At 45.8% G+C, this 25,368-nt stretch overlaps 1 protein-coding gene across 2 annotated transcripts in view; it reads right to left on the bottom strand.

Moving 5' to 3' along the window:
* The window catches only part of nrp2a (neuropilin 2a), a 73,078-nt gene that overhangs the window by 33,251 nt on the left and 14,459 nt on the right, over positions 1–25,368 (bottom strand). For both annotated transcript variants that reach the window (XM_054770249.1, XM_054770258.1), the window contains exons 3-7: positions 20,678–20,859; positions 10,127–10,357; positions 6,974–7,129; positions 6,426–6,595; positions 5,583–5,738 (exon numbers count right to left, since the gene is read on the bottom strand). In XM_054770249.1, the coding sequence (XP_054626224.1) occupies positions 5,583–5,738; positions 6,426–6,595; positions 6,974–7,129; positions 10,127–10,357; positions 20,678–20,859 (895 nt within the window). The remainder of the gene's footprint in view (positions 1–5,582; positions 5,739–6,425; positions 6,596–6,973; positions 7,130–10,126; positions 10,358–20,677; positions 20,860–25,368) is intronic.

Below are 25,368 nucleotides of genomic sequence, written 5' to 3'. Positions count from 1 at the left end.
GGGGTGTTTGAACAGATAACAGGGGCTATCTATGCTGTATCTGCTGCTGGATGGACGGCCGGCAGCCATCATGTTTACCTAAGAGGCCAAACAGTGGATGTGAGCTCTCATGGGGGTTACGCAAACACCCCACACGCGCTCACACAAAGGCAACGTCTTCGCCGCTCCTAGATATTTGGAACAAAGAGCTGCGGGGCGGAAAGACAAGAAAAACAGAAAAACGACAGCCGGGACAAAACTCCTCAGAAGAATAGTTAAAAGCAGATGAAGAGCAAGGATCACGCAAGGAGGTTGAATGGAGGGCAGCGGCTCTAACTTGACGAGGGGTGTGGAGGAGGAGGCGGGGAGGCTGGGAAGCAACGCACAATGAGCAGATTCATCACTCCGACAGGAAATAAACCATTAAATAGCAAACTCGTGATCATTTCTGCATTCGTGGAGATAATGAGAAGTTATATATTTGGGAAATGGAAAGGGAACAGTCGTTCAAGACCAAACATGTCATGAATGAGAAACATTTGCTGAAAGCATCCAAATATGGCCACTAGCCATCTAAAAGCCAGACAAATGATCTCTGAAGAGGTGAGAGCAAAGGAGACTCCATCACATCAGCCAGGAGGAAGAGTCCGAAGAAACGCAAAGACAACGCGAGGTCAGTTCCTCCATTTCCTCCTGTCTATTGTCCCGGCACCTGACACCGCTGCTTCAAGGGTTACAGGTCACCGGCTTCAGGAAGCAGATGGTCGCGCATCGACTAAGTTGTTGACTGCATAGTCACTTCTGAACGAAGCCGCTTCTTTAAAAATGCGTCGAAGCGGCCTCTCTAATCTGCCCGACGACCGCGGTGCGGTTTCAGCTTGTGTACGCGTAGTGAGATAGCCGCGGCTCCGCCCCTCGCGTCACCGGCAGGCGAGGTAAGCTGAATAATTAAAGCGGCCGTGTTGTGTCTCCTGGCGTGGAGAGTCATGAAAATATAACGAAGCCCTGCTCGTTGTCGAAACCTCAGCGTATACACACACACACACTTCCACACACACACACAAGGGCAGCTTGTGACGGACGGTCTTGGGTGTGGATGCTGGCAGGGCACCATGGGTATTTAACTATTGATGACCTTTTTGGGGAATTGAGGTCACAGCGAAAGGTGTGTGCGTGTGTTGAGGACAGCAAACAGAAAGAGAGACAATCATGTGCATCACAGCAGCGGTTGTTTCCGTCGTCCTTCTGGAAAATCCAGTTTCCATGCATCACAGCTTCATTCTTTTACCATCCCAGCCTGACGCTCGCTTGTGAGGGTGTCTGGTCCGTGCGGCCTCAGCGGCGTTCTCCTTGGATCTGACTACACCACAGGGGGATGTGGAGAGGTCTGCACAAGTTATTACTGGACTGATTTTTCTTTCATTTGCGCTGTTCCCTCCATCTTTCTCTGCCAATTACACTCTGCACACCCCCCCTCACTCTCCCTCTCCGGCCATGACCTCCCCTCCTCTTCCTTCCCGCTATGAAGATGTTGACAGCAGGAACTGGTTCCAGCTGGCCGCTCGCTGCGACAGCCCTGAGAAGGACAATGCGTGCACGTGTGTGTGTGTGTGTGTGTGAGAGCTGCGTGTAACATCTCATCAAGTAGTGAGGTACATTTGTGAATGGTGTGATTTTTAATGCCCACGTCACACGGGTGCCGATTGGTCGGTGTGTTGGCACAAAGAGAGTCACAAAACACACACTGACAGGCACACACACACACACACACACGTACGTCCTCGCTGATGCGGGCGGTGATGACAGAAACCGGAGATTGTGTGTAGGGAGGAGATATCGGGTCGTATCAGTATCGTTTTCTTTCCCGCCGATAGTGATATCGGTGCAGGAGTGAGAGGACCTCATCAAACTCCGGTTCAGTACGTCTGCCGTCTGAAATGATGTCCAAGTTTCGCCTTTAAGCAGTAAATAGGCAATTTGCAATAACTGTAAAGCAGTGCTTCTGGGGGGCGGGGGGCTGGCAAAGGGGACGACAATCGTGGTTAATTGATCCCAGGCCTGACCGCGATAACTGAATTTCCGCAAAGTAGGATCGCAGTATCAATAAATGGAATATTTTTGTAGTTACAGCATAAAAACCTGCTTATGACCTTCATAATCAGGGGTGTCCAAACTTTTTCCAGCAAGGGCCACATTCTGAAAAATGAAAGGACGCAAGAGTCACTTTGATAGTTTGTAGCGTAATATTAGTATGAACTTTGCATTCGTCACCCGTTTTGGTGTTTTTTAAAACATTTTCCAACTTCCTTCTTAAATAATTTCCGTACATTTTTTTCTAATGTTATGACTTTACTTCCATAATATTAAAACTATTCCCCCAACCTATTTTTCCAAAACTTACAACTTCAATTTCCTTTTGTTTCATATAATATTATGACTTCACAAAAGAAAGTATTTTTTTCTTGAATATTGCAACTCTGTGCAACTAAAATTACATTATTTTTCCTCATATTTTTTGCTAGTAAAATAGCGACTCTTAAAGATTTATTCTCTTAATATTTTGATTTTATTCTCGTAACATTACGGCTTCTCTGGTAATTACGACTACTGTAATATTTTGACTTTATTCTTGTAACATTAGGACTTTTTCAGCAACCTTATTTTCCAAAAATGACAACTTTATTCGTTGTTTTGTTTGTTTGTCTTAAAACTACTGTTCTGTTTCTCTTAATATTACTATACTTTAAAAAAAATGTCTTTAATATTTCAACTTTATGCGACTAAAATGACATCCATTTTCCTCACAATATTCGGACATTAGTCACGTAAAATGACAACTTTTCTCATTAGATTGCAACATTTTTCTCTTAATATTTTGACTTTATTCTTGTAAAATTACTGCTGATTCAGTTTTTGTTTTTTGTTTTTTTAGATTTCTTGTTAAATTACTATTATTTTCGGAATGTGCGGCAGGCCAATAAAAAACAGCAGAGGGTCACAAATGGCCCCTGGGCCGCACTTTGGACTTCCCTGTTCTAAATACTGTTTTTACCATTATTAGAGCCTTGTCGACATGAAATAGCACCCCTATAGTCACCTTTACACTTGTATTACCCAATGTAGTAGACATAACAATAGAAAATAAGTCATTTTAGACCTAAATAAGATTGACTCACACATTCGCATGGACAGCGTCCTTCCTGAGGTGGCTATTGTGTCGTCACTGTAACGTTACTGACACCTAGTGACCAGCGTGGAATACTGCTGCCGTTTGTGGTTAAGGAGAGACTCACTTCAATGGCTTTATTAACAATCAGTGAACACACATGCAGCGAACATTCACACAGGAGCTGCTGTCAGCCACTCTCGACACTGCTAACGTGCTGCTAGCACTCAACTTGAGTCAACTAGCTGACGTTAGACATGTCACTTCCCAGGCCCCGCTTCTTAAAGGCGCACACAAGTGTATTACACTCCATAGCATGTCTTCGGAGCTCCTTATATTTGTATTTTCGGTCATTTAGCCATTTTTATGCTTGGAAATGCTTAATTAAGTGGAGGAATATGTACAATTTGCTTAATTATGCATTTTTAAAGGAATAATAATAATAAATGATATCAAGTTTTGAAAAGAGTGATGTTTTACAACTTGTATTGCATATTGCAGTATTTGTCTTATTTTGCATCCAGTCGGAGAAGCATAATGTGTTCATTACACAACATTAGTTTGAGGGAAGAGCTGGTTGATATCAGTATCAGTGATGACATATCGGTATTGGATATCGGTAAGAAAGCCAGTATCGAGGATCCCTAATTGTAGGCCTTTTGACAGTAAGTGCTCTGTCTGCAAGTTCTGCAGATAAAACCTCATCTGTGAGGTCTTTATTGACACATTTCTTACACACGCACACACACGCACACACACACGCACACACACACACACACGCACACATTAGACAAGCCAAACATGCACACATGGAAGCCTCCAAAGCAACACTATAGTTTTGAGTGCCGTGTTAAATGACAATTACAGGAGCAAAATCCTTGTCATCACAGGACCCCCTGACGAGAAATGAGCTTCAACCACTTAAGGGCTCTTTGGGGGGGCTTAGAACGGCTAACCGGGAGTTTGTATTGCGCGGCCGGTGGATTAGCAGTCACAGAAGATTCCACTGAGGCCCGCTGGGACCGCAGGAGGAACCTGGCTGGCGAAGGGAGTGAAAAGTGTAGCTTCAGTCAAGTCAAAAGTGCCCGCACCGCATCCTTTGCTGTGTGCGGCTGGCACCGACACAAAGAAACAACACTGGAAGCCATAAATTACAGAGCATGCATTATTTGAGAGTTCCGTCACGCATGTATGCTGTCACCTTGCCTTGACGGTCATCAAAACCAGATGGGTGCTTTACTCCGAGTTAAATGTCGTCAATGTAATAAGATTTGGCGCTCTGCTTGGCATGAGTTCATCCTGAGGTGGTTGACGAAAAGTCACATGCAGTAAAATAACGACGTCATCTGTTTTCAAAGCCGAGGCAGATGAGCAGAGACTCCGACTGCGTATGGACGAGACAGACAACATATCTGTTTGCACGCGCACATCTCCAGACGGAGCCATCAGTGTGGTGGCGGGTTCGAGCAAACTGCACAGATGTTGTGGCTTCATTTTAAGTCAGACCCACGTTTCGTTCAGTAATCTCCGCATCAGATACCCCCTACTGGCCCCACCCAAACCAATCAGTGGCCAGCGCGGAAGGGGTCCACATGGTTAAATGTGTGTGTGTGTGGATTAACCCGTCCCCAGAGCGCCCATCCTCCCGCAACACTTTCCATTTCCCTCTTAAAATCCATGCTGACCTCCACCCCGATATGAGGGAGACGCACCACAACAACAACCTCATGCACTGCACATACTGTATATTCACAAATTAACTTGCATTTTGTGTGTGTGTGTGTGTGTGTGTGTGTGTGTGTATATGTTTGTGTGTGTGTGCGCCAATGTGAGAAAGATAGTACGCCCAGAAAAGGGCACACAGAGGACTCCATTGTTCTTGTGTGTCAGCTTCCCCTCCTCTCGCTGTCACATCTTTTCCTCCCTCTCATCATCTGTTCCTTTGCCTCATGACCAAGGTCACGACCCGGGTGTAGAAGGTCCAGAAATGTAGCATACAACTCTGTGCCGCACTGCACTTCCGTTGATGTAGCAACCAAAACAAGGCTTCTGAGGGTACGGACTCCGGTCCGTTTGAACCAGACGCCCAACATGCCAACAAACACCACCGGGAGGTGGCGCGAGCCTGAGCTGAGGTAGCATACTGGGAGCGGGCATCGCGCCCATCGCTGGGAGTGCTTCCGGCTTCCCAACATGCTTTGCGGCACTTGTTTTGTAAAAAGCTGCTACAGTTATGTGTTTAGGGTTAACATTTATTATCCCCATAGTAGTAGTAGCTGTCATATGCATGTTTACCTACAGTACCTGCTACATGTTGTGCTGTCATTTTTGTGTTACTGTGATTGTAGTAAGAGTTGAAAATGTTACCAAAAGGGGTATTGATTGGGAATTGATTGATTGGGAATTGAACCCGGGCCAGCTCCATGAAAGTATGTACCTTGTGGTTCTTGCCATGACGATAGATCATCCAGTCCTCCCCGTTGGTGCTGACCTCCAGTTTGAATGTGGTAACATAGTAAGACTTCTGTGTCTCTTTGGAAATGGCCCCCTGGGTGGCGATGCCCGTCAAGACCTTCAGAAACTGGAGGTCAACCTTGAAGATGAAGCAAATGGGGAATTAAATACGACACACGCTTTCTTAATAGAGAATGATAGATGGGAGAGAAGCTTCTGCAATGCGCAGCGCCCAGCGGGGATTTATGATGCACAGGTTTGACGTAGACAACCAAGACAAGCAGCTGCTGTGTCTATTTGTCACGCAGACATCCCAGGATTGGGGGTGGGCTCCTGCACGGGAAGACGAGGCGGGGCATGTGTCCGAGCATTGTCACGTGCAAATGAAGAACGCTAGATGCAAAGATCAATGAAGCAGTATTCGGATGTGTTCTTCAGAAGCACCCTCATCCATCATAGCGCTCTTGCCTGCAATGGTGCGTGTGTGAATGCATATAAACATCAAAATATATGAACGTGTGAGAGTCAGGAGCATTTCCTTATCATCCATTTGCAGTCCCTCTCGTGCACGTTTCTTCGCTGATACCTCTGCCCGTTTATCGTTATCAATAAGGCACATTTTACCTGTAGATTTATGTTCCTATGAGTGCCTATGTGTGCATGGTGGTCTCCCCCCTCCTTTTTTCTCTCATGAATCTTATTGCCAATGCAGTAGTGGGCGTCTCTGAGGGTGCGCAAGGTAATGTTTGGCCTTGATGGAAGTCTCAAGGTCTGCAAAAGCCGTAATACTGGACAATAAAGTTGCATTCAGAAAAGATGCCCAGACCTGGATGTACTCCTTGTTGCTGTCCTCGGAGGGCGTCCAGGCGTTGTCATGGTTGTTGAGGCGAGCCTGTCGCGGCAACCAGCGGTTGTCATAGAAGGTTGTGGAGGCTGTGATCTGGTCGTCGCTGATCCGCCCCGATTCCATGCCCAGCGCCATGCTACAGTGAAACGCTGAGGAAGGGAAAGAGATGGGAATTGAGCTGCAAGCGAACGTTGAATATATTGGATGACAGGCGCAAAAACGTAGCGTGTTATAAAGCTGGAAGACGTGAGCGTAAATCCACAGAGACAAAAGGGCCGACAGAGTCAGAAAAGTAAATTGAGGTGAACTTCATTTCAATTTGAAGGAAAATAGAGCGGGCTGGCTTCTCAAAGAGGTGAACGTCGGGATTGAATTGGCATTAAAGTGGGCAAAACACAGCAACAGACACACGAGTGTCTGTAGATGGTGGAGAAGTTCTGGGGCGGACACAGAGATGTAATAAGAGCGGGGCAGACAAACACACACACACACACAAATAGAGTGACGTGGAGTTATCGCACACTCACAGTCGCTGACTTCTTTGCGCGTCATGTTGTATCGGGCAGAGAAGCCGTCTTTGGCCACCGCCATGTCCGTGTGGAAGGAAAGGGACAGCAGGCCAGAGGATGACTGGATCTCTGGAGGGATCTTGGTACCGCAGTACCGCCCGATCAGCGGCGACACTGCAGACAAATAAATACACTTAGTCAGATGGAACCAGATGGATTTTCTAAAAACACACCTGATTGGGGACGCACGATGGAATAAAGCAACTTGCTGCTAAGCGATGGCAAATGAGTCACCACATGCCCTCCATCCCAACACCCACCATCTTTCTTCCTCCCATAATTCCCCTCTCCCCTGTCCATCCCTCCATCCATCTGCTATGCGTGTCTTAGCCAGACCCCAGCAGGGGAACTGGAATCCCCGCCTTAATGCAAGCTGCACTGAGATCATCTACATGCATGCACGCGCACACACGCACACGCGCACACACCCACGCGCACACATTCACCAGTGAGGATTACAGTAGTCTCGAGAGGTGCTCCCTCGCCAGACGCCAAATTCTTCACCCTTTCCTCTTGCCTGCCAAGACTCTTTCACGCCTGAGGACTAGACTCGCTGAAACTGGGCTCCACTTTAATTTCCTCCTAATTCTCGACTTTGAATGTCTGCGGCTACCGGAGCTCCCAAATTCGAGGCTATAATTGGCATTTTAAATCCACGTGGATCCCTTTTTAGCAACTGAAAATGGAATAATTAGAGCAAATCATCAGTCCTTACCCTTGTAGTTTTATTCTAAATAAACGACAGAGAGGAGAAATGAAAAGGAGAGTGAGGTGCAAAAGTGCCATTTATTCCCACTAATGTGGTTTTCATTAGTGGTACAGGAGCAAACACCCTTCTGTGCCATCAAAGCCCTCCATAACCAGAGCTGGGAGTAACGGCCTTAAAAATAACAATAATTATTGTTTTCCAGTTACCGGCAATGTAATTTACTCTTTAAAAAATGACAACGCCTTTATCATTACCGACAGTGAAATGCGGCACGTGTCATGCACGGATCTCTAACAATGTTATTCGCCCAAATAAAAGGATGTTTTTTTGGTGATTGTCCTTCTTTGGTGGGGGGTAGGGATGGCAGACACGTAAGTAATGATGACTGGCTCAAGGCAGAGTGCAAGTTCATGGTAAGCCAAGTTCAGGTAGTACATAAGGCGCTGCAAACAGTCACACAAGAGAACTCGATGAAACAATGGCGAGTCCAGAGCGGTCTGTCGAGTGAAAACTGGTGTTTTCAGGACAGAAGCACAGCCACGACGTCGACGCCACTGACGTAAAAGTCAAGAAAATACACGTGAAGTGTACATTATGTCCCAGAGCAAAGTGTTTGTCCGCGTTGGCTGAGTGTCTCTAATCTCGTGAAATATCTCTAAAATGCCACGTGCCACTACTCTATGCCACTAACAAGTGAAACCTGCTCACTTTAAATATTTGAAGGTTTTCCAAAAAAAGTAATGCAATAATTACTATCTCTGGTAACCAATATGACGCATTAATGAAGGAGAATATGTTCATTAATGCTGTTTCGTGGCTGAATTGTTGGTCAAAAATGTGCATATTTCAGCAAATTTTACATATTTTGGCCTAAATTAAGCATTTCCCAGAATAAAAATGCTAAATGAACTAAAATGCAAAAATAAGGCATTCAGAAGACGCATTCAAATACGTTGTGATGATGTGTAGTCCTCTACACCGTTCACTAGGTGTCAGTAATGTTACTGTAATGTTGGGTGAGACACACAAGCATCACTCTTGATCGCCGGAACAACAGGCTTTTATTGCAGGTTTGAACAGGCACTAACACTGTTGTGGCCGTAACCCACTCCGAGCGAAAACTCAACTCTAAACTCAACCTCACTTCCTGCTCGTCTCCCACTCTTCTCCCCTAGCGCCGGAACACATTTACAGCAACACACACAAGTCTTATTTATGTCTTAAATGTCTTATTTTCTTCTATTATGTTTACTATATTGGGTTAGAAGAGGGTAAAGGTGACTATAGGGGCGTTATTTCATGTCTAGAGGGCTCTAATAATGTTTAAAAAATTTATTTAGAAGGTTGTAAACAGGTCGTATATGCTCTAACTATGAAAATATTAGATTCATAAATAAGGAAGTGCAGAAATTCCCTGATCCCGGTCTGGTCTGGAACCAATTAACCGCAATAAACGAGGGATTTGTCACGCTCTGCTGACTTATTGGACTCCTGTGTTACTTCTTATTTCCAGTGTGAGACGCTTGGTATCACCCTTTCCTCTTTCATCCTGCTCCTTTTCTGTTTTTCACGCTGGCTCTAATTTGAGTTTCCCTTATTTAAGTCACCTGGTAGACTGTTCGTTTGCCGGTTCATTGTCAATGCTTTGTCTGCTGTCGATGCAGGTCTGCTTAAGAGGTTTGATGCATCACGCTACACATTCTGCTTCTGCCTTTTTGCCATTTTGGTATGAAACTCGTGCTTGTGTGAGTACCTGCACCTGTCTATGCTTGAATTAAAGATATTTTACCGACACCACACTCCTGTCTCTGCATCCTGGGGTCACGACCGTGTGCCACGGTGACAGGATTAGTATAATTCCGCTACTAATTCAATTACTCTTTTTGTGACTATAAATAATAGCTTTTTTAAAGTAATTTGCCCATCACTGTCCATCACAAATGTTTTTGCTTTTCCACTCCCTGATGGGTGGACAGGTCACTTTCCCGACACTCTGCACCTCTCGCTGGTGGCAAAGAGATTCTCATCGCGGCCCCCACTCTCACTGGGAGGAAGGAAACACAAGGTGATAAGGAGAGAGGACTGGAGGATAGGAAGGAGGTGATGGAGGGTGTTATTACGGAGGGGGAAAGAGGATCATGGGAAAGGGCTGCTCCTTTGGGGTGTCGAAGGACTTTCAGCCCCCAGTGTGAAATAATGTTTCCTGTGTGTAATGCAAAGGAGTGGAAGGCAAGGCTCCGCACATCAAAGCGAGCGCTTCCTGCTCTGGAACCTGACGGAACATCCATTTGGGAATTGCGTGAGCCTGCATACGCTTAAAACGTGGATGTGAATACCTTTTTGTGCTATCATCCAAAACTGACTCTCGAAGCACGTGTGCGTGCATCTGTGTGTGCACTCACCTTGTGGGAGGCCGTCCCACACGTCCAACCAGTCGTATTTGCAGTCACCCTCGCCCACCAGCAGGGGGTCGTTCTCCAGGTCAAACGTCAAAAACGTGAGGGCGATGTCCATGTGTGCCGGAGCGATGATCATGTACGAGCACTCCAGGTTGTGGGGGTATTTATCAGGGAAGCCCGGTGACTCGATCATCCCGGAGCTGCTGCTGAAATTGCGGAAGCAGAATTCCGACCCTAAGGAGACAGAAGCATGAGAGGAACAGGCGATCTGTCACAAAAGAACACACAGTTCAGACATGAGCAATGGATAAAAGGGTGATGGAAGATCATACAGCCTGTCCAGTGTTACACTACATGACAGGAAGAGGCGGTGGTGCCCCCCCCCATCCAGCATCCAAACCTGCCAGCCACACAACAGCAGCATTTTTGAAATCGCACTCTGCTGCTTCGTGAACGGGTTCAAGATGTGAATAAAGATCTGTTACTCATCCCTAGCCTTCAAGGCTTCCGTGTGCATGTGCTTGACATGAGGTCATTTGACACATGATTTTGTGCGCTGTGAGGCCAGGCTTAAAAGAAGCTCTATTTTTGCACATGTTGAAATTAAATATTATAAAATGCTCCCTCTCGTCTCTCGGTGACTCTGCCTCTTTTCGTGCAGTCAGACGCGCTGCTAACCTTCTGTTATGGCTCTAAATGAGCCCTTTGCAGCGGCTCCCGTCGCTAAGCATGCTCCGATCAGGGTCTTATGCTGCAGATTCCGATACCAATCACACATGCATGATCGGCCGATACTGATACTGATACCAATCACATAATTAAAGGTAAATTTTTCAATTTATTGATGATCAGTGCTATTGGCCAGGGGTGCCGTATGAGGAGGAAATGTGAAGACAATTCCAAAGTCCCCAAAATGCCAGCGGGCCCAAAAAATAGGTAATTATCCATTCATCCATTTTCTATGGCGCTTGTCCTCACTCGGGTCGCCTATCCCAGCTGACTTCAGGCGAGCGGCGGTGAACACCCTGGACTGGTCGGCAGTCAATTGCAGAATAGCTAACGATTAAAAACTTAAAAAGGGAGGGAACAACGTGATTTTTCATTTACAGAATTCCTGGGTGCAACCCTGCTACTGGCTGTATGATGGAACCACAAAATCAACTTCATTTGGACACAAAAACATTTGATTTACTTTTTCAAGAGAAAGTACACGACCGGTCAAAAGGTTTAGAACACCCCAATCCAGTTATTTGTTGCAATTCAAGTCATTCAAGTCCAACGAATAGCTTGAAACGGTGCAAAGGTAAGTGGTAAGGTTACCCAAAACTGACAAATAACGTGTATTTCAGAATGATACTGTTTCAGGGACCACAAAATGGGTCAACAATTTAAAGCTGTTCTTCAGAAACGGAGGTTGATCAAGCCTTTGCAGTTGGCGCAACTCATTCCTACAGGTGGTCCACGTTCTGGGGTACTTACTCCCTCCTCTGTCTGCATAGAAACAGTGTTGGGAACACACTGTGGTACTACACCCTCGTGAGCATCAGTTGAACAGTGCTGCACTGGAGAAAGTCATTTGTTGCGACAAAAATGGCAAGAAAAACAGGAATTAACAACAGAAGAGCGACAGACCATCTGAACAGTTAAAAATGTAGCTTTTTCCTCCAGAGAAACTGGAGTTTTCTAAAACGTGCCACCAGTAGGGTATATCACTGGTGAAACTTGCCGAGGATGAGAGGATGTGAGAGTACGTTGTCTGATGAAGCTGCAGCAGGACTTCGGTGGCTTCCTCTGAGAGAGGCTGGTCATCTAGTGCGATGAATTCAATTATTTATTTGCTTTAGACTGCTGACTGTCAAGCACATACGGGCGAGAGTTGTCCAGCGCTTTGGCCACGTTCAACGCTGCCGTTTGACTGATGACCACATCGTGAGCCTTGAAAACTCACCATACTGCGTCAAGTGCTTGTTCTTCAAATGCCGTGGTAAATGAAAGCTTTTTTTACGTGCAAAATTTATATGACTCTCACAAAAGGCAGGTAAGTTCCACACAGCAGACATGTTTGTTTTGGCTTTGGCACGCCCTCGATGGTACGAGCCAGACGTGACTGCCGTTGAAAGGCATTTATTGGCCGATCGCAAGCTTTTTCACGGAAATCGTCCGATACTGATCGGTGGCCGATCGATCGAAGCATCCCTACTCATTACCGGTGCAGATTCATGCCAACCTGGATGCCGCTATGGCTCACCTTGAGCGGCTGCAGCTGTGCCACTCGCATCCCGGACACATCAGGTGTGCGTTTTTCTGACTGCCAGAGATAGGATTACGTTTATGGATGTCTGATATTGACATAAAAATGAGATATCGGATCACATCAGTATCAGTTTCAGACTCACAAGCAGCGCTCATGCAGCAACATAATGAAAAAACTGAAAAAAGTACCCAGTTATGACCAGTACTTTATTTAGTTCTGATACGGATGTTTGTGCCACATAGAAATGTGCAGCTTTCCAAATTGTATCATTGTTTCACTGATAGCAGGAGACATGTTAACGGTTGGTCAGGATTATTAAATGACTATTATGACGAGACAAAATAAATGTGGTACTTTCCTACAACTTGTTTTGCATATTGCAGTATTTGTCATATTTTGGGCAAACAGTCTTTATTTGTGAATGAATCCAGCGGTATCACAGTAAAAGAAGGATCATGTGTTCGTTCATTACGTGACAGTTTGAGGGAAGAGCACCTACCAATGTCGGTACGTGCTGGACAGTATCGGTAGATGGGATATCGGTGGAAGCCAATATCGACTACTTCAGTTGATAAGCAAAATCAGGAATTTCTTGTGGTCTTTTTCCAACAAGAAGAGAAGTTTTAAACCTGAAACCAGCCACGTCTTCATGTGTAAAAGCAGCGTCAGGAGCACAGACATGTTAATAGCACATTCCGTCTCCAGCATTCCTTCAAGGCACCAGTCTTTATTATCAGTCCGCCCTATAAAAGCAAAAGGGTGGGCTGGCTATTCCCCCCGCACCCCCGTCTGCACTTGATAATGGTAGAAAACAGACCCCAGACAGCTCAGAGCACAACACCCTCATAAAGCTTTGCATTCGTCTTCCACTCTTTACTCTTTCCACTCGGTCAAAAATGCACTCTATGCCTCATGTGCTGCTTCCATCCACGAGCAATTGGTGGCCTAAAGATGTAAACACAAATGTGCTATTTTCTCCTCCGCTTGTTCCAAGCAGTCCCTGACCTTGTGAGTCACACGTCGCGGTATCTAAACACCCCGTAGGTCATCTAGCTTCATGCCGGTCCAGGCTGCCCCCCCCCCCCGACACACACACACAGCTGAGCATGTTGAGATATGATGGTCATTTTCAATATCTAAATCCCACAGCCACGCCTCTTTGCTCAGTGTGTGTAACGGTGTGTACTTGTGCACACAACACACTAGAGTGCATGTGCATGCCGTGTTGTTGTTCTCTTTTATTAATATCCTCACGTTATCATTTTTGCCGCAGGCATTTTTTGGCCTCTCTGCATGTCGCATGTGAGGTGTGTGTGACAGCGTCTCAATGTGTGTCAGGCCCAGTAACACAGTGGCCTTGTTTCTTACTGGGTCACAAATCAGCAGTCTGGAGTCGCACATTGGAAAACTTCAGTGTGAGCACAGCTTGACTCCATCGCCTCCAAACAAACCACTGCGTTCGCATTTCACAGACGGTGTGCACCAACTGTGTGCATGCACGTCTTTTGCAGAAGTTGCATATGCACGAGTGCCTTCTAGTTTCGTTAGTGCTCATTAGTTCACGGTGTGTGAGCACGGCAAAAACACGTCTCAGAAACTCCCTCCATCACCTCGCACACACGCGTTTGACCAATGCAAAAGCTGGAGACTGGCAAAGGGGAGGGGTCAGGGTTGCTGGGTAGACACCACCCGACTCTTGCACGAGGTTTGCCTGAGGTTTGTCGCTCCCGCCGCCCTCCCCGCATCCACCTCCCGTCCCATCTTGTCTTTTCTCCCTTGTGATACGCAGAGTCTGCACTCTCTCACTCCGTCTCGTCTGCCGCTGTCTGGCGTCTCATGCAATTCCGAGGGTTCACCTCGTGTGTATCAAACCTGCCTGTCTGACACGCATCAACCTCTCAGGCACACACACATCCCTCGTGTAACCCAGCCTGAGCTGCACCATTCCATTGAGAAGAAAAAAACAAAAAACGCCTCTCCCAAGGCATTTGTGTCAGAATGTGTGCAGAAGGGGCGTTCTGAATGCTGGGTTTGTGAATGGGTGTAAAACCCACAATAACAGCACACCGCACACAACAAGAGCATGGCAAACTAGAACAGGAACCACAACAAAGAAACACAACATTCTTGCCATGCCACGGTCCAACACGTCAACGTCAGACATCTCAGTCACGCGTCTGATGTGGGCCGTGGGCTTGAACGCCATCATCCATGCTTTTCGTCACAATCAGCAGCTCCTAACGTTGTACTCGTACGAACGAGGACGAGTGCGGACACGTGATGAAGGCATAAACAAGGTGAGCCAATCAGGTGTACAGTAAAGCGCAGCGCTGATGTAGAGGGGGTCAGCGTCCAATCAACGTGATGGCATTAGAAGTACAGACAGGGCCAGGGTTGTGACGGGTGCCCAGACGGGGGATGGGGGCGACGGAGGGGATTCGGCCTGGGGCTGCTCTCCCGCCGAGGCCCCACACATGCCACAGCAGCGGTCACCGATGGTCACAGAGGAGACCCAATGCCCTTAAGTGCTCCCCGCCTTGCGTCACCGCAGGATTGGCTGCGACGTGGCCCCCACCACTCTGGTCGATTGGCTTGGAGGAACCAGGAAAAGGGGGCTTTACTGGTAAGTCTGCCCCCTGTAGCCGTGGTAACAGCATCAGCGGCACGTGACTGAGTGAGGATGTATGACAAATGGATGGGGGGGGGGTAGTCCAGAATGAATAAAGGGTTAAGCACGCATGAGTGGGAATAAAGTAGGCCACAACAATATGGGGGAGGGGAGGCGGTTCGTGCACTTTCACTGTAAAAGCATTAGAAGGCATACATGTGAAAATGTGTGTGTGTGTGTGTGTGTCTGTGTGTGTGTGTGAGACGGGGTTGACTGGAAGCATGTTTTTTTGGGGGCAGATTTTCAGGAGTTGTTGGGGAGTTGCATACACACACACACACACACACACACACACAAGTGTGCATGTTGACACAAACAGTCCAACACTCCCTGGAGTCGTGGCACTCATCGCTTATGTAACGAGGTGAACCCAACAAAAACAAGGAAGTTGTCAGTCCACTGAAACGAAAGCAGGCAAAGATATGCCTCTCTGGCGCACACACACACACACTCACACTCACACCCACACCCACACGGGCACACTGGACCCCCAAACACATAAACATTGTCAGCGTCGGACGCATTTGAGGGAATGTCGGCCTGAGCTCCGAACTGTGCTGTCTGTTTAGGATGGAAAGGGAGGTCAACACACACACACACACACACACACACACACCTCACAACACACATGGTTGTGTGCCGAGATCGCCATCTTTCCCAACACACGCCCTTTAACAACACACACACACACACGCACGCACACATCAAAGAGCCTTCAACACTTTGATCCAGTAGTGATATGACACAGTACAGTACACACTACAGCAGGGGTGGGCTAGCTTTTGGAATCGCGGGCCACATGGGGTTAAAAACTTTGTCCGAGGGGCCTTCTACATATGAGGGTACAACAACGGTACAACATACTTACTCACGGTGCAACGAAATGAATACACAATACACCCAAAGCGAGTTAACGCATCACATAAATCAACTCCTGCTACCACGTGGGTGCTAAACAACAACTAAGTGCAAAACAACACACCTAACTTAAGCTGTTGTTTGGTAAGTGCCTGCAAGGCATGCTTGATTGATGCAACAACAACAATATGAGCTATGAACGATAAAACATTGGATATCGAGAGTATGTTAACATCAAAAATCCGACAAACATGGCAAAATGTTGGGAGAGAGTACCCAGCATGCCTTGTGGTGGCGGGAGTCGAGTGGCAAACAGCTTTGAGGCGCGTTACCGCAACTACCGTGTTGGAGTGCGGCTCAGAGTTAGCAACGTTATACGGACATTATCCGATCTTCAAAATACAGCGGATCGGCAGCCAATCCCGACCCTGAACGGGGCATCACTAGTTGCGACGGGTCGGTGACGTCATCGTTGTTAGAAATTAGCGGTTGTCTACACGGCAACGGCAAGCTGGCGTTTTCAGATTTTCCCACTCTGGAAGCCGTTAAAAAAAAAAACAGTTTCAGGGCACCTGCAACGGTGTTTCGGTGCGGATGAAAGGCTGAAACAACAAAACACTTTGTCTTTTCGACCTGAAAACGTTTCTGTGTGGATAGGCACTAAATGATGCCCCCGGCACACTTTGCATAAAACGTGGTGACCACCTACCAAATGCCTCCGTGATGCCTTCAAAAGCGCTCTGAGAGCAAGCTCACCAGGTGCTCCATGTGGAAACAAAAAAGCTCACCTGAAAGCTGCACAAAAACAACTGTAATAACCCAACGTAATTGGGATCTGCCAGTTGGGATCCGTGCGTGTGCGTGTGCGTGTGCATGTGTGTGTTTTTGCCACCTATAATGACGAGCGCGCGCCGCAGTGCTCCCAATTAACACACGCCCTCAATCATCATCATCATCACCATAACCCTCGTCGCCAGTCATCCTGTTGTTATTTTGTCTCCTGTCACCCTAATTATTTTCCCACCGCCTCTGTCGGTCTCGCAAATAAACACGCGTGCATTTATCACCCCGCCCACACGTGCACATCGAGGTAGACTCAAATGTATCACGCTGAGCGGAACCACCCACACAAGCAGCACGCGCACGCCTACGTGCACCCGCGAGTGACACACATCTCCTAAACCCCGCAAATTTATGTCACAGTCTTGTTCAAAGCACAGAGCCTGCATGTGTTACGTAGCAGGCTGCCGTGCGCGCCCCCGGAAGAGACCTGCAGGACAGGTGAGAAGTGAATTTGGTCTATCAAACCACATCCAAAGAGGCGGGACAACCACCTCAGTGTTGTAAAGTCAAATGAACCCACTTGAGCAGAGAAATCCTTCAGCTGCCTCAAGGCCATCTGACCATTTCACTTCCTCTAGCGCAAAAACACACACACACACACACACACACACACACACACACACACACACACACACACACACTGCATTTCACCTTGTGCACTTCAGCAGCCTCCAGAAAATTCCATTCTGGCTCACGCTCATCCCCCATCAATCTCCTCGCCTCGGCCTTTGCCCGTAAACCTTTGACCCGAGGTCCGGCCGTCACTCCCCCGCCCAACCCCTCTCATCACCCGAGAGGAAATGGATTTCACTCCAATTAAGCAAGCATTCCGTTCATACTTTCAGAGAGATTGAAGGCAGTAAATAAAAAGTAGGGCTGTCAAATGATTAACATTTTTAATCAGATTAACCACAGTTTTCAAATTAATTCATCATGATTAATCACCACTTGCAACTATGTCTGAAAAAGGCCTATTTTTACTGAATTTAATTAAAAAGCAGACAGAACAGAAGTAAATATGGTGTATTTCTATCTGTTAACAGCTTCGAATGAACTGAAAATTTCAATCAAGTTAAAGGATACCGCACATGTCTGAAAATCCATTTACCTATGGTCTTTTTAATAGCAGCAGAACATTTAACCGTGTTATTATGAGTAATGAGGGGCTGTGTTCACCACGTGCTTTAGGCTGAATTCACATGTTTTGGTGTATCTTCTGGGCTGTCCGAGCACACTTATTAAGTGCTGCTAAGACGATCCACCCGTTGGTCTCGCTGTTATTTGTCTCATTTAGTCCACACGTACACGCATGACAAAGACGCTGTGATGATGTTCGGAGTTCGGAGTGTCCATGACTGCACCTCAAGAATGACCAAGTGTCGTTCTGAAGACGCGTTTGCGAGTTGGAGACACATACACCGTTATGGAAAATGTGATTAGACCACCCTTGTTTCTTCAGTTTATTGGTACTGGCACAACTACAGGTACATTTGTTTGGATAAATATAATGATGATAAGAAATATAGCTCATAAGAGTTGAACTTAAGAGCTGATATCTAGCAAATTTCATGGTTTGCTTGATAATAACCAAAATCACTGAAGTTCTCACATGAATACAGTAGCTATATCGTGATACTGCCAAAAAATGTAACTCTTATGAGCTGTTTTTGTTGTCATTGGTACATTTGTCCAAACAAAGGTACCTTTAGTTGTATCAGGCATTAAAATGAACAAGAAACTGAAGAAACAAGGGTGGTCTACAGTAATCATCTTTTCCGTTACTGTATGGAAGGGACGTCCCGATCCGATCTTCGGGATCGGGATTGGCTCCAGATCCGCTGTATATTGAAAATTGTATAATATCGGCTTCCGCCACAAGATCGGGCCGATCCGTTTGCGTTCTGAGGTGCGGTAATGCGCCTCAAAGCTGGTTGCCACTCGACTCCCGCCACCCGCAAGAAGAAGAAAACGCGACACCACCTTGCAGACACGTCCGCGGTGTACCTTGGTGACATTACTTTCAGTTTGGACCTTGGATATTCGGCTCCGTAGCTCCTCTGTTACGGAGCGTGAATGGAAGCTACCGGGGTTAGCTTAGTTTAGCAGGGCAGCTTTGTGTGTGTGCGTGTGTGTGTGCGCGTGTGTGTGTGTGTGTGTGTGTGTGTGCGCGACTCAGCCTATATGAGTATATTTTCACCGTGTTGTGTTTTACCGCTTTAAAGTACGGTGTTATAATGTAAGGACCTCTTTACAATGCCCACTGGCGACGCGCAGGTCCTGAGTGAAAAAAGAGAGGCAGAGGCAGAGCTCGTGTCAACATCAATTACCATTCTGAACACACACAACAACACTTCAAAATAAGAGCGCCCTTTGTCACATTTGTCTAATTGTGTAAACAAAAACATCTTCCATTAATAACGCGGTTGGAATGACGTGTGTGACTACGTCTTCCTGAACCACGAGCAGGGCGGTAGTTTTGTAGCAATATGTGCTGAGGCTGACGTCCCATTAGAAAAGTTAGCTAAGCTGCATCCATTTCTCAATTACAGGACAAAATGGGCCACTGATGTGTTGCCGGGGTGTCCAACTTTTCCCACCGAGGGCCGCATACGGTAAAATCAAAGAGTACACGGGCCACTTTGATATTTGACACTTGGTAAACCAACCCATGTAGATATGTTTTCTTTCATATTTTAAGTTTAATAACAATTTTGTTTTGTTCTCATGGTATTATGACTTTTTTCTGTGAATATTATGACTTTATTGTAATATTTCGTAAAATGACTGCACTTCCTTACACTTCTGTTATTGTTTTTGTTCGTTTTCTTGTTTAATTCTATTTTTTAAATGTGTCAAGGGCCGATAAAAACACAGCCGCGGGCCGCAAATGGCCCCCGAGCCGCACTTTGGACACCCCTGATGTGTTGCAACAATAAATGTAGGGATTTTTTCATTTTATTCACAAACCCAAACAGCACACACTTTATGCTGGTAAAGTAAGTGGAAAATGGAAAAAAACGGAATTTGAGAAAAAATACAACAGAATTTGGGAACAAGTAAAACGGATTTCATAGGGCCCTGTTAAAAAAAAAGTCATATATTGTAAATCACACCACAATTGATCTATAAACATGTCATATCATTAATCCTACCCTAAAAGTTTTGCACACCCATTTTTTCCAATTTGATCTTTTATTGGATCTTTTATTGGATTAGGGACCTGACTCACAGAGGTTTGTTACAAAAGTCAAACAATATCGTAAAAAAATATAATAATAATAATACACATTTTTTTTAAAGTATCGGTACCGGATTGGATTGGACTGGCAAAACTGTAAAAAAAAAAAAAATCAGAGTGGATTGCAAGCCAAAAAATGTGGACCGGGACATCCCCAATATATGGTGCTGGAATTGCAGTGCTGTTGATGTGTTCAGGTCAGAATAAAGTTCTAAAAGAGCGTCAGACTCTGTGAGGCTCTGTGGGGACGCCACACTGAGCCTCCGTCTGCCGTCATTCCAGAGAGGTGTGGCTTGCCACGATGCGCATCATGATAATCATGAATGGTAAAAGAAACTAATGGAATAAATGAGTTACCGCTGTTAATGTGTTATGTTTTACAGCCCTAATAAAAACCTCTGAAAGACCCTTCGCTCTTGTTGACGCCACACCATCATTAACTCAAGTGTTAGCGTGAAGACTTTCAGACACAGAGATAAATGATACATAACGAGCAGTTCGATGGGTCCACTTGTGTGGATGTTTAATCTGCAACATCTTCTTCTTTTGATGAAATGTTTTGGAAAATCAGTTCGTCATCACCTCGGCCACTCACTCTAAAAGGACCACTCACAGGAGCCTGTCACGGCGCCACGTAGAATTGATTCTGGAAGGCATCCATCACACACATGCTCTTTGCAGCCGACTCCTCACCTGTTTTAAAGATTTCGTAGCGCAGGGAGAAGCCGGCTCCTTGGTGGGCGTAGTCCGACACGAATCGGATCTGGAGGGAGGGACCTGATGAGATGATTGGCGCCGGGGCGATGTTGCTGCAGTGACGGCCCAAGACGTCTGCATTTTCCGAAGTGCCGTCGCGGATCTCGATGAAGTCGTACCTGATTTGAAAAAAAAAACAGGAAAGGGTGTGAAAAGATAAGCGGTTAAAAGTCTTCCTGACATCAGGGACACAGCAGGAAGGCATTAAGGATGTGAAGGAGAACAAACAAAGAAGTTAAGGGGTTACGCAATGAGCCCTGCTAATAAAAACCAGACAGGTGTGGACTCAGTTACCACCCTGGGTTCAGCCCTCGGACACAGTTTGCGATGCAGACACAAAGCATTTAGGAAAACAACATCCATGCCAAGTTACAAGTAAATATTTTAACCACGGACTTGGCTCTTGGTCAACAAGTCAGCTGCTTTCACTAAATCTCCATGTGGGAAGATTTGAACTGACGGAGCAAAGAAGTGCACAAACACCCGGTAGCCTCTTGAATATTCTGTTCAAATGATGTTAAATACTTCTAAATAAATCTAAATGTTTGTCAAATAGCTTCAGTAAAACAATAAATGGACACAAAAATACAATCATGATCCTTTTCTAAGTTGATGAATCTGAAGCTTGTTGTTTCGATGAATGGGGTCATCGGTTAGCATCGGTTAGCATCGGTTCGGCCATAGATGGACCAAATCAATACGGAGCAAAAACACCTACACTTGGTATCGGCAAGGAGGCAAAAATGCCCATCGCTGTTTTCCAAAGTCAAAGCTGATGTGTGGGAATATTTTGTTTTGGCTAAAACACAAAAATAATAGGTCTGCTTTCATGGATGACGAAGGAAATTAAAAAATATACACATTTGAGAGGCTGACATCAGAGGGTATTTACATATTTAAAAATAGTTGTCGATTGTTTGCGTAGGAGATTAACCATTGATTAATCAATTCATTGTTGCAGCTCTAAAATGAAGATTAATTTCTTAGTTAATCAGTTAATTTCTTCTTTCTTAATCTGAAACTTGCTATTTTGATTCATCGAGTATTAATCGAGTGTTTCGCAGATTTTTGAAGTGCAATTTTGCATACGTTTTTTAACAGCGTATGAACGCGCATTGTGTTCTGCGTCCTTGTGGTGTATCAGAGCGATGTATCAGTGCTCTGTTGTATGTGTCTGTTATTGTACGGTATTTACTAGCGCTACCAGTAGAGGGTGTTGTATACTCATGCGAGTCCTGAAGACGTGTGCCGCTGGAGTAGAGATTTGGAGATTTGACTACATGTGGAGCAGCCAACAGCCCTGATTGGCTAGCTGAGAACCCTCCCATTGTGTTCTGCGTTCTGATTGGCTGTAGACCATTGTCAATCAATCTCCTTCGTGCAGCACTGCGGTGTTTCCTGGTTGCTGGAGATCATAGTTGTATGATCGCTGGGGCACCGTGATGGAATTCTGTAAATGAATCGTCGGTTCATGGAGGACTACGAGGAGAAGTCAAATGCTACAACAGGAGCAATGTGTTTGAACAAAAACGCTACAGCATGGGAGGAGTGAATACGGTGAGTCACTTAATAATTTCTTGTGTCCAAGAGATTGGTCATTAAAAATCAAACGAAATTAGAACTTTGAGAGTGTTTAAACAAGAGAGAAATGTGAGAAAATGTTCATGTCTCTCTGAGAACAGTGCATAAAGTGTATGGTGAGGGCTTTAAAAAAACACACATTTTTGCTCTTTTTTCCCATTGTTGCCGTTGTTGTCACTGTTGTTCATTTATTTTAATTTCTAGAATGCGCCACGGGCCAATAACAAACATGCTGCGGGCCACAAATGGCCCCCGCGCTGTAATTTGGACACCCCTGACCAAATCAATACGAGCCAAAAGCAAACAGTTAGTGGATTGATCCACAACATATCAGTAAAAAGGCAAGGAAATTTTAAAAAATCACATTTGAGAGGCTGAAATCAGATGATATTTACGTTTTGTAATCAAAAGGCGATTAATCGAATACCAAAATAGTTGTCGATTAATTGGATCATCCATTCGTCGATTAATTGGATCATCCATTCGTCGATTAATTGTCACAGCTTTACACGTGTGCATTCAAAAGTTGAGAGAAGGTGAAATCAAGTTCACCTGTACAGGTTACAGCACATTTTAAGTTTATTCGGAAATTCCACCTGAAAGCAGAATGAATATCCCGAGCCTTTTGGGAGTAGCGTATACACTCATGGAAAAAAGGATCAGACCACCCTGGTTTCTTCAGTTTCTTGATCCATTGTAATCCTGGTACAGCTAAAGGTGCGTTTGTTTGGACAAACACAATGATGACAACAAATACAGCTCATAGGAGTTGAATTTGAGAGCTGATATCCAGCAACTTCCATGGTTTTCTTGATAAAAACCAACATCACTGAAGTTCTTACATGACTAGCATAGCATCGTACTGCCAAACAATGTAACTCTTATGAGCTGTTTTTGTTGTCATTGTTATATTTGTCCAGACAAAGGTGCCTTTAGTTGTATCAGGCATTAAAACGAACAAGAAACTGAACAAACAAGGGTGGCCTAATCATTTTTTCCATGGCTGTATGGAAATCGTGTCTTTTGTTTTCTCCGACACCTGCATTCTGTTTTAGGTCACTCATTTTTGTGTGTTTTCCATTTTGGTTATTAGTGCTTTTTTTTCCCCTTCAGGCTTCTTCCTGGTAAAAATAGCGGGTTATACCGCCACCTGTCGCTTTCGCATGACAGTCGACAACGGTGTTTTTCTGTAGGCCCATGTACATTTTTTGTGCCCGGGAGAAAAAAAGGTGATGCTTAAAAATACTACTTCATGTGTGGACATGGCCTGTGGGAAGCAATTCATGTTGGCTGACTCATTAAAAGGGTGGTGGGTGGTCTGGTGGGCGGAGGCGAGGGCATTATTAGCACGGGAGGATTAAGGAAAGGGGAAATTTGTAAAAATAAATGTAAAGACACTTCACATGCTTGAGCTCACAGCTCACTCTGACCTCCGACCCGCCAGCTGACCCTGACCAATAAAAGCAAATTCTTAACCATCAGGTCAACGTGGGTGTGAGGGAGACAAAGACTAAGTCCACCTGGCCAATCCCAAATTAGCTCGCTCTTGTTGGCCCGTGTGTGTCATTGCACGAGCATAATTAGACACACACGCTGGGGATGATGTTAGCCCTTTTGGACGACCAGACGCGGTCACATGAGTTCATGTTTGACTCGGCTAATATCCCACAACCACGTCGATGAGTCAGCTTTGCGCATTCATGTGGTCGTCGCATTGAAACGACGTCGAGACATCTGCGCCTTCCACTCCAGAACGACTTGACAACACCGTCAGACGTTTGTCATTTTACCTTGATTGCTCAATTGATGCTGCCGCGTAAGCCGAGCACACGAAAAGGGAAATTCTCTCAATTGCCACGCGAAACACATGCTGCTATGATTGAGGCTGCGCAACTGTGAGTAATAACCTTGTAATTCCGCTTTGCACAAAGCCACGTCTCTAAATGGGCTCATGTGATGACATTGACAAAAACAACAGGGCCGCTGTTCTTTCACGTCTCACTGGAATGGCTTGAGAAGCCCTACAGTACTTTTGCCCTACTTTTGATGTGTCTTTTAATGGCCGCTGGCTCCTGACTGGCAACGGTGCACAAAAAAATCAGGAGGAGTCCAATAATAAAGTGAATAATAATAATAAACGTAAGCACGTGGGCCTGAATACGTGCATGCGTGTTTAAAAAAAGTCCTCCCAGAGAATGAAGATATCACTTCGAAGAAAATCATGATTAGGTGAGTTCTGGGCAGAACACCGAGATGAAAAGGTCATAACGTGAGATTAGAAAGGGGGCAAACACAATCTGGGAGCACTGATACTGAACGACTGCAGCCGTATGTGGGGGCAAAACACACTCTGGGGGAAAACACGCAGTCACGCTGGGGCAAAGACAACGCGTGCACGTTCTCAGCAGCATTTTGCTAACACTGAGGATAAAAGGCCCGTGAGGAAGCCGGGAGCCTAATTAGGTTTTAATTGATTTTGGAGTGGGTCTCTATGTTAGTTCCCCCCCTCCCTTTGTCTCACGCTCTCCTGTCGTAGATTAGCGTGAGAGAGTGAGTGTTCCTCAGATGTGCTTATTGACCTGTGTGCGCTCAGCCTCTGATGAATACATGCATGAGCGTCTGACGCGTCTGCAGCACACACTTGACCACATTCCAGGACCCGTGGCGGTACATTAATCCTCCGCCCGCACGCCGAGACCCGCTAAGTGGTTCGAAGCGCCGCCTCTCGCTGCGTCACCTCCCCATCACCAGCTTTCTGTCTGCCGTGCAGAGTCTGCTGGACGTTCAGGAAGCCACCGTGGGGCACAATATGTGTGGAGAAAAACTATAACGTGCACTGAGGGCCGGTAGAGGCTCACTAGTCCCGACATGTCTGCTCCTCCTCTCATATATCACTCCACCATGCCGCCATAACAACTAATTGCCTTTCACACCTTTGGTTGTTTGTTGGGGCCCAGGGAATTCTTCTGCAGGATGCAGCACTCACCCACTGAGTGTGTGTGTGTGTATAGCGTGAGCATATTCAGGCGTCATGAGCTGTGGCTATA

The sequence above is a fragment of the Dunckerocampus dactyliophorus genome, chromosome 1 (genome assembly GCF_027744805.1).
Source record: "Dunckerocampus dactyliophorus isolate RoL2022-P2 chromosome 1, RoL_Ddac_1.1, whole genome shotgun sequence".
Lineage (NCBI taxonomy): Eukaryota > Metazoa > Chordata > Actinopteri > Syngnathiformes > Syngnathidae > Dunckerocampus > Dunckerocampus dactyliophorus.
This window is presented reverse-complemented; position numbering and strand designations above follow the sequence as displayed.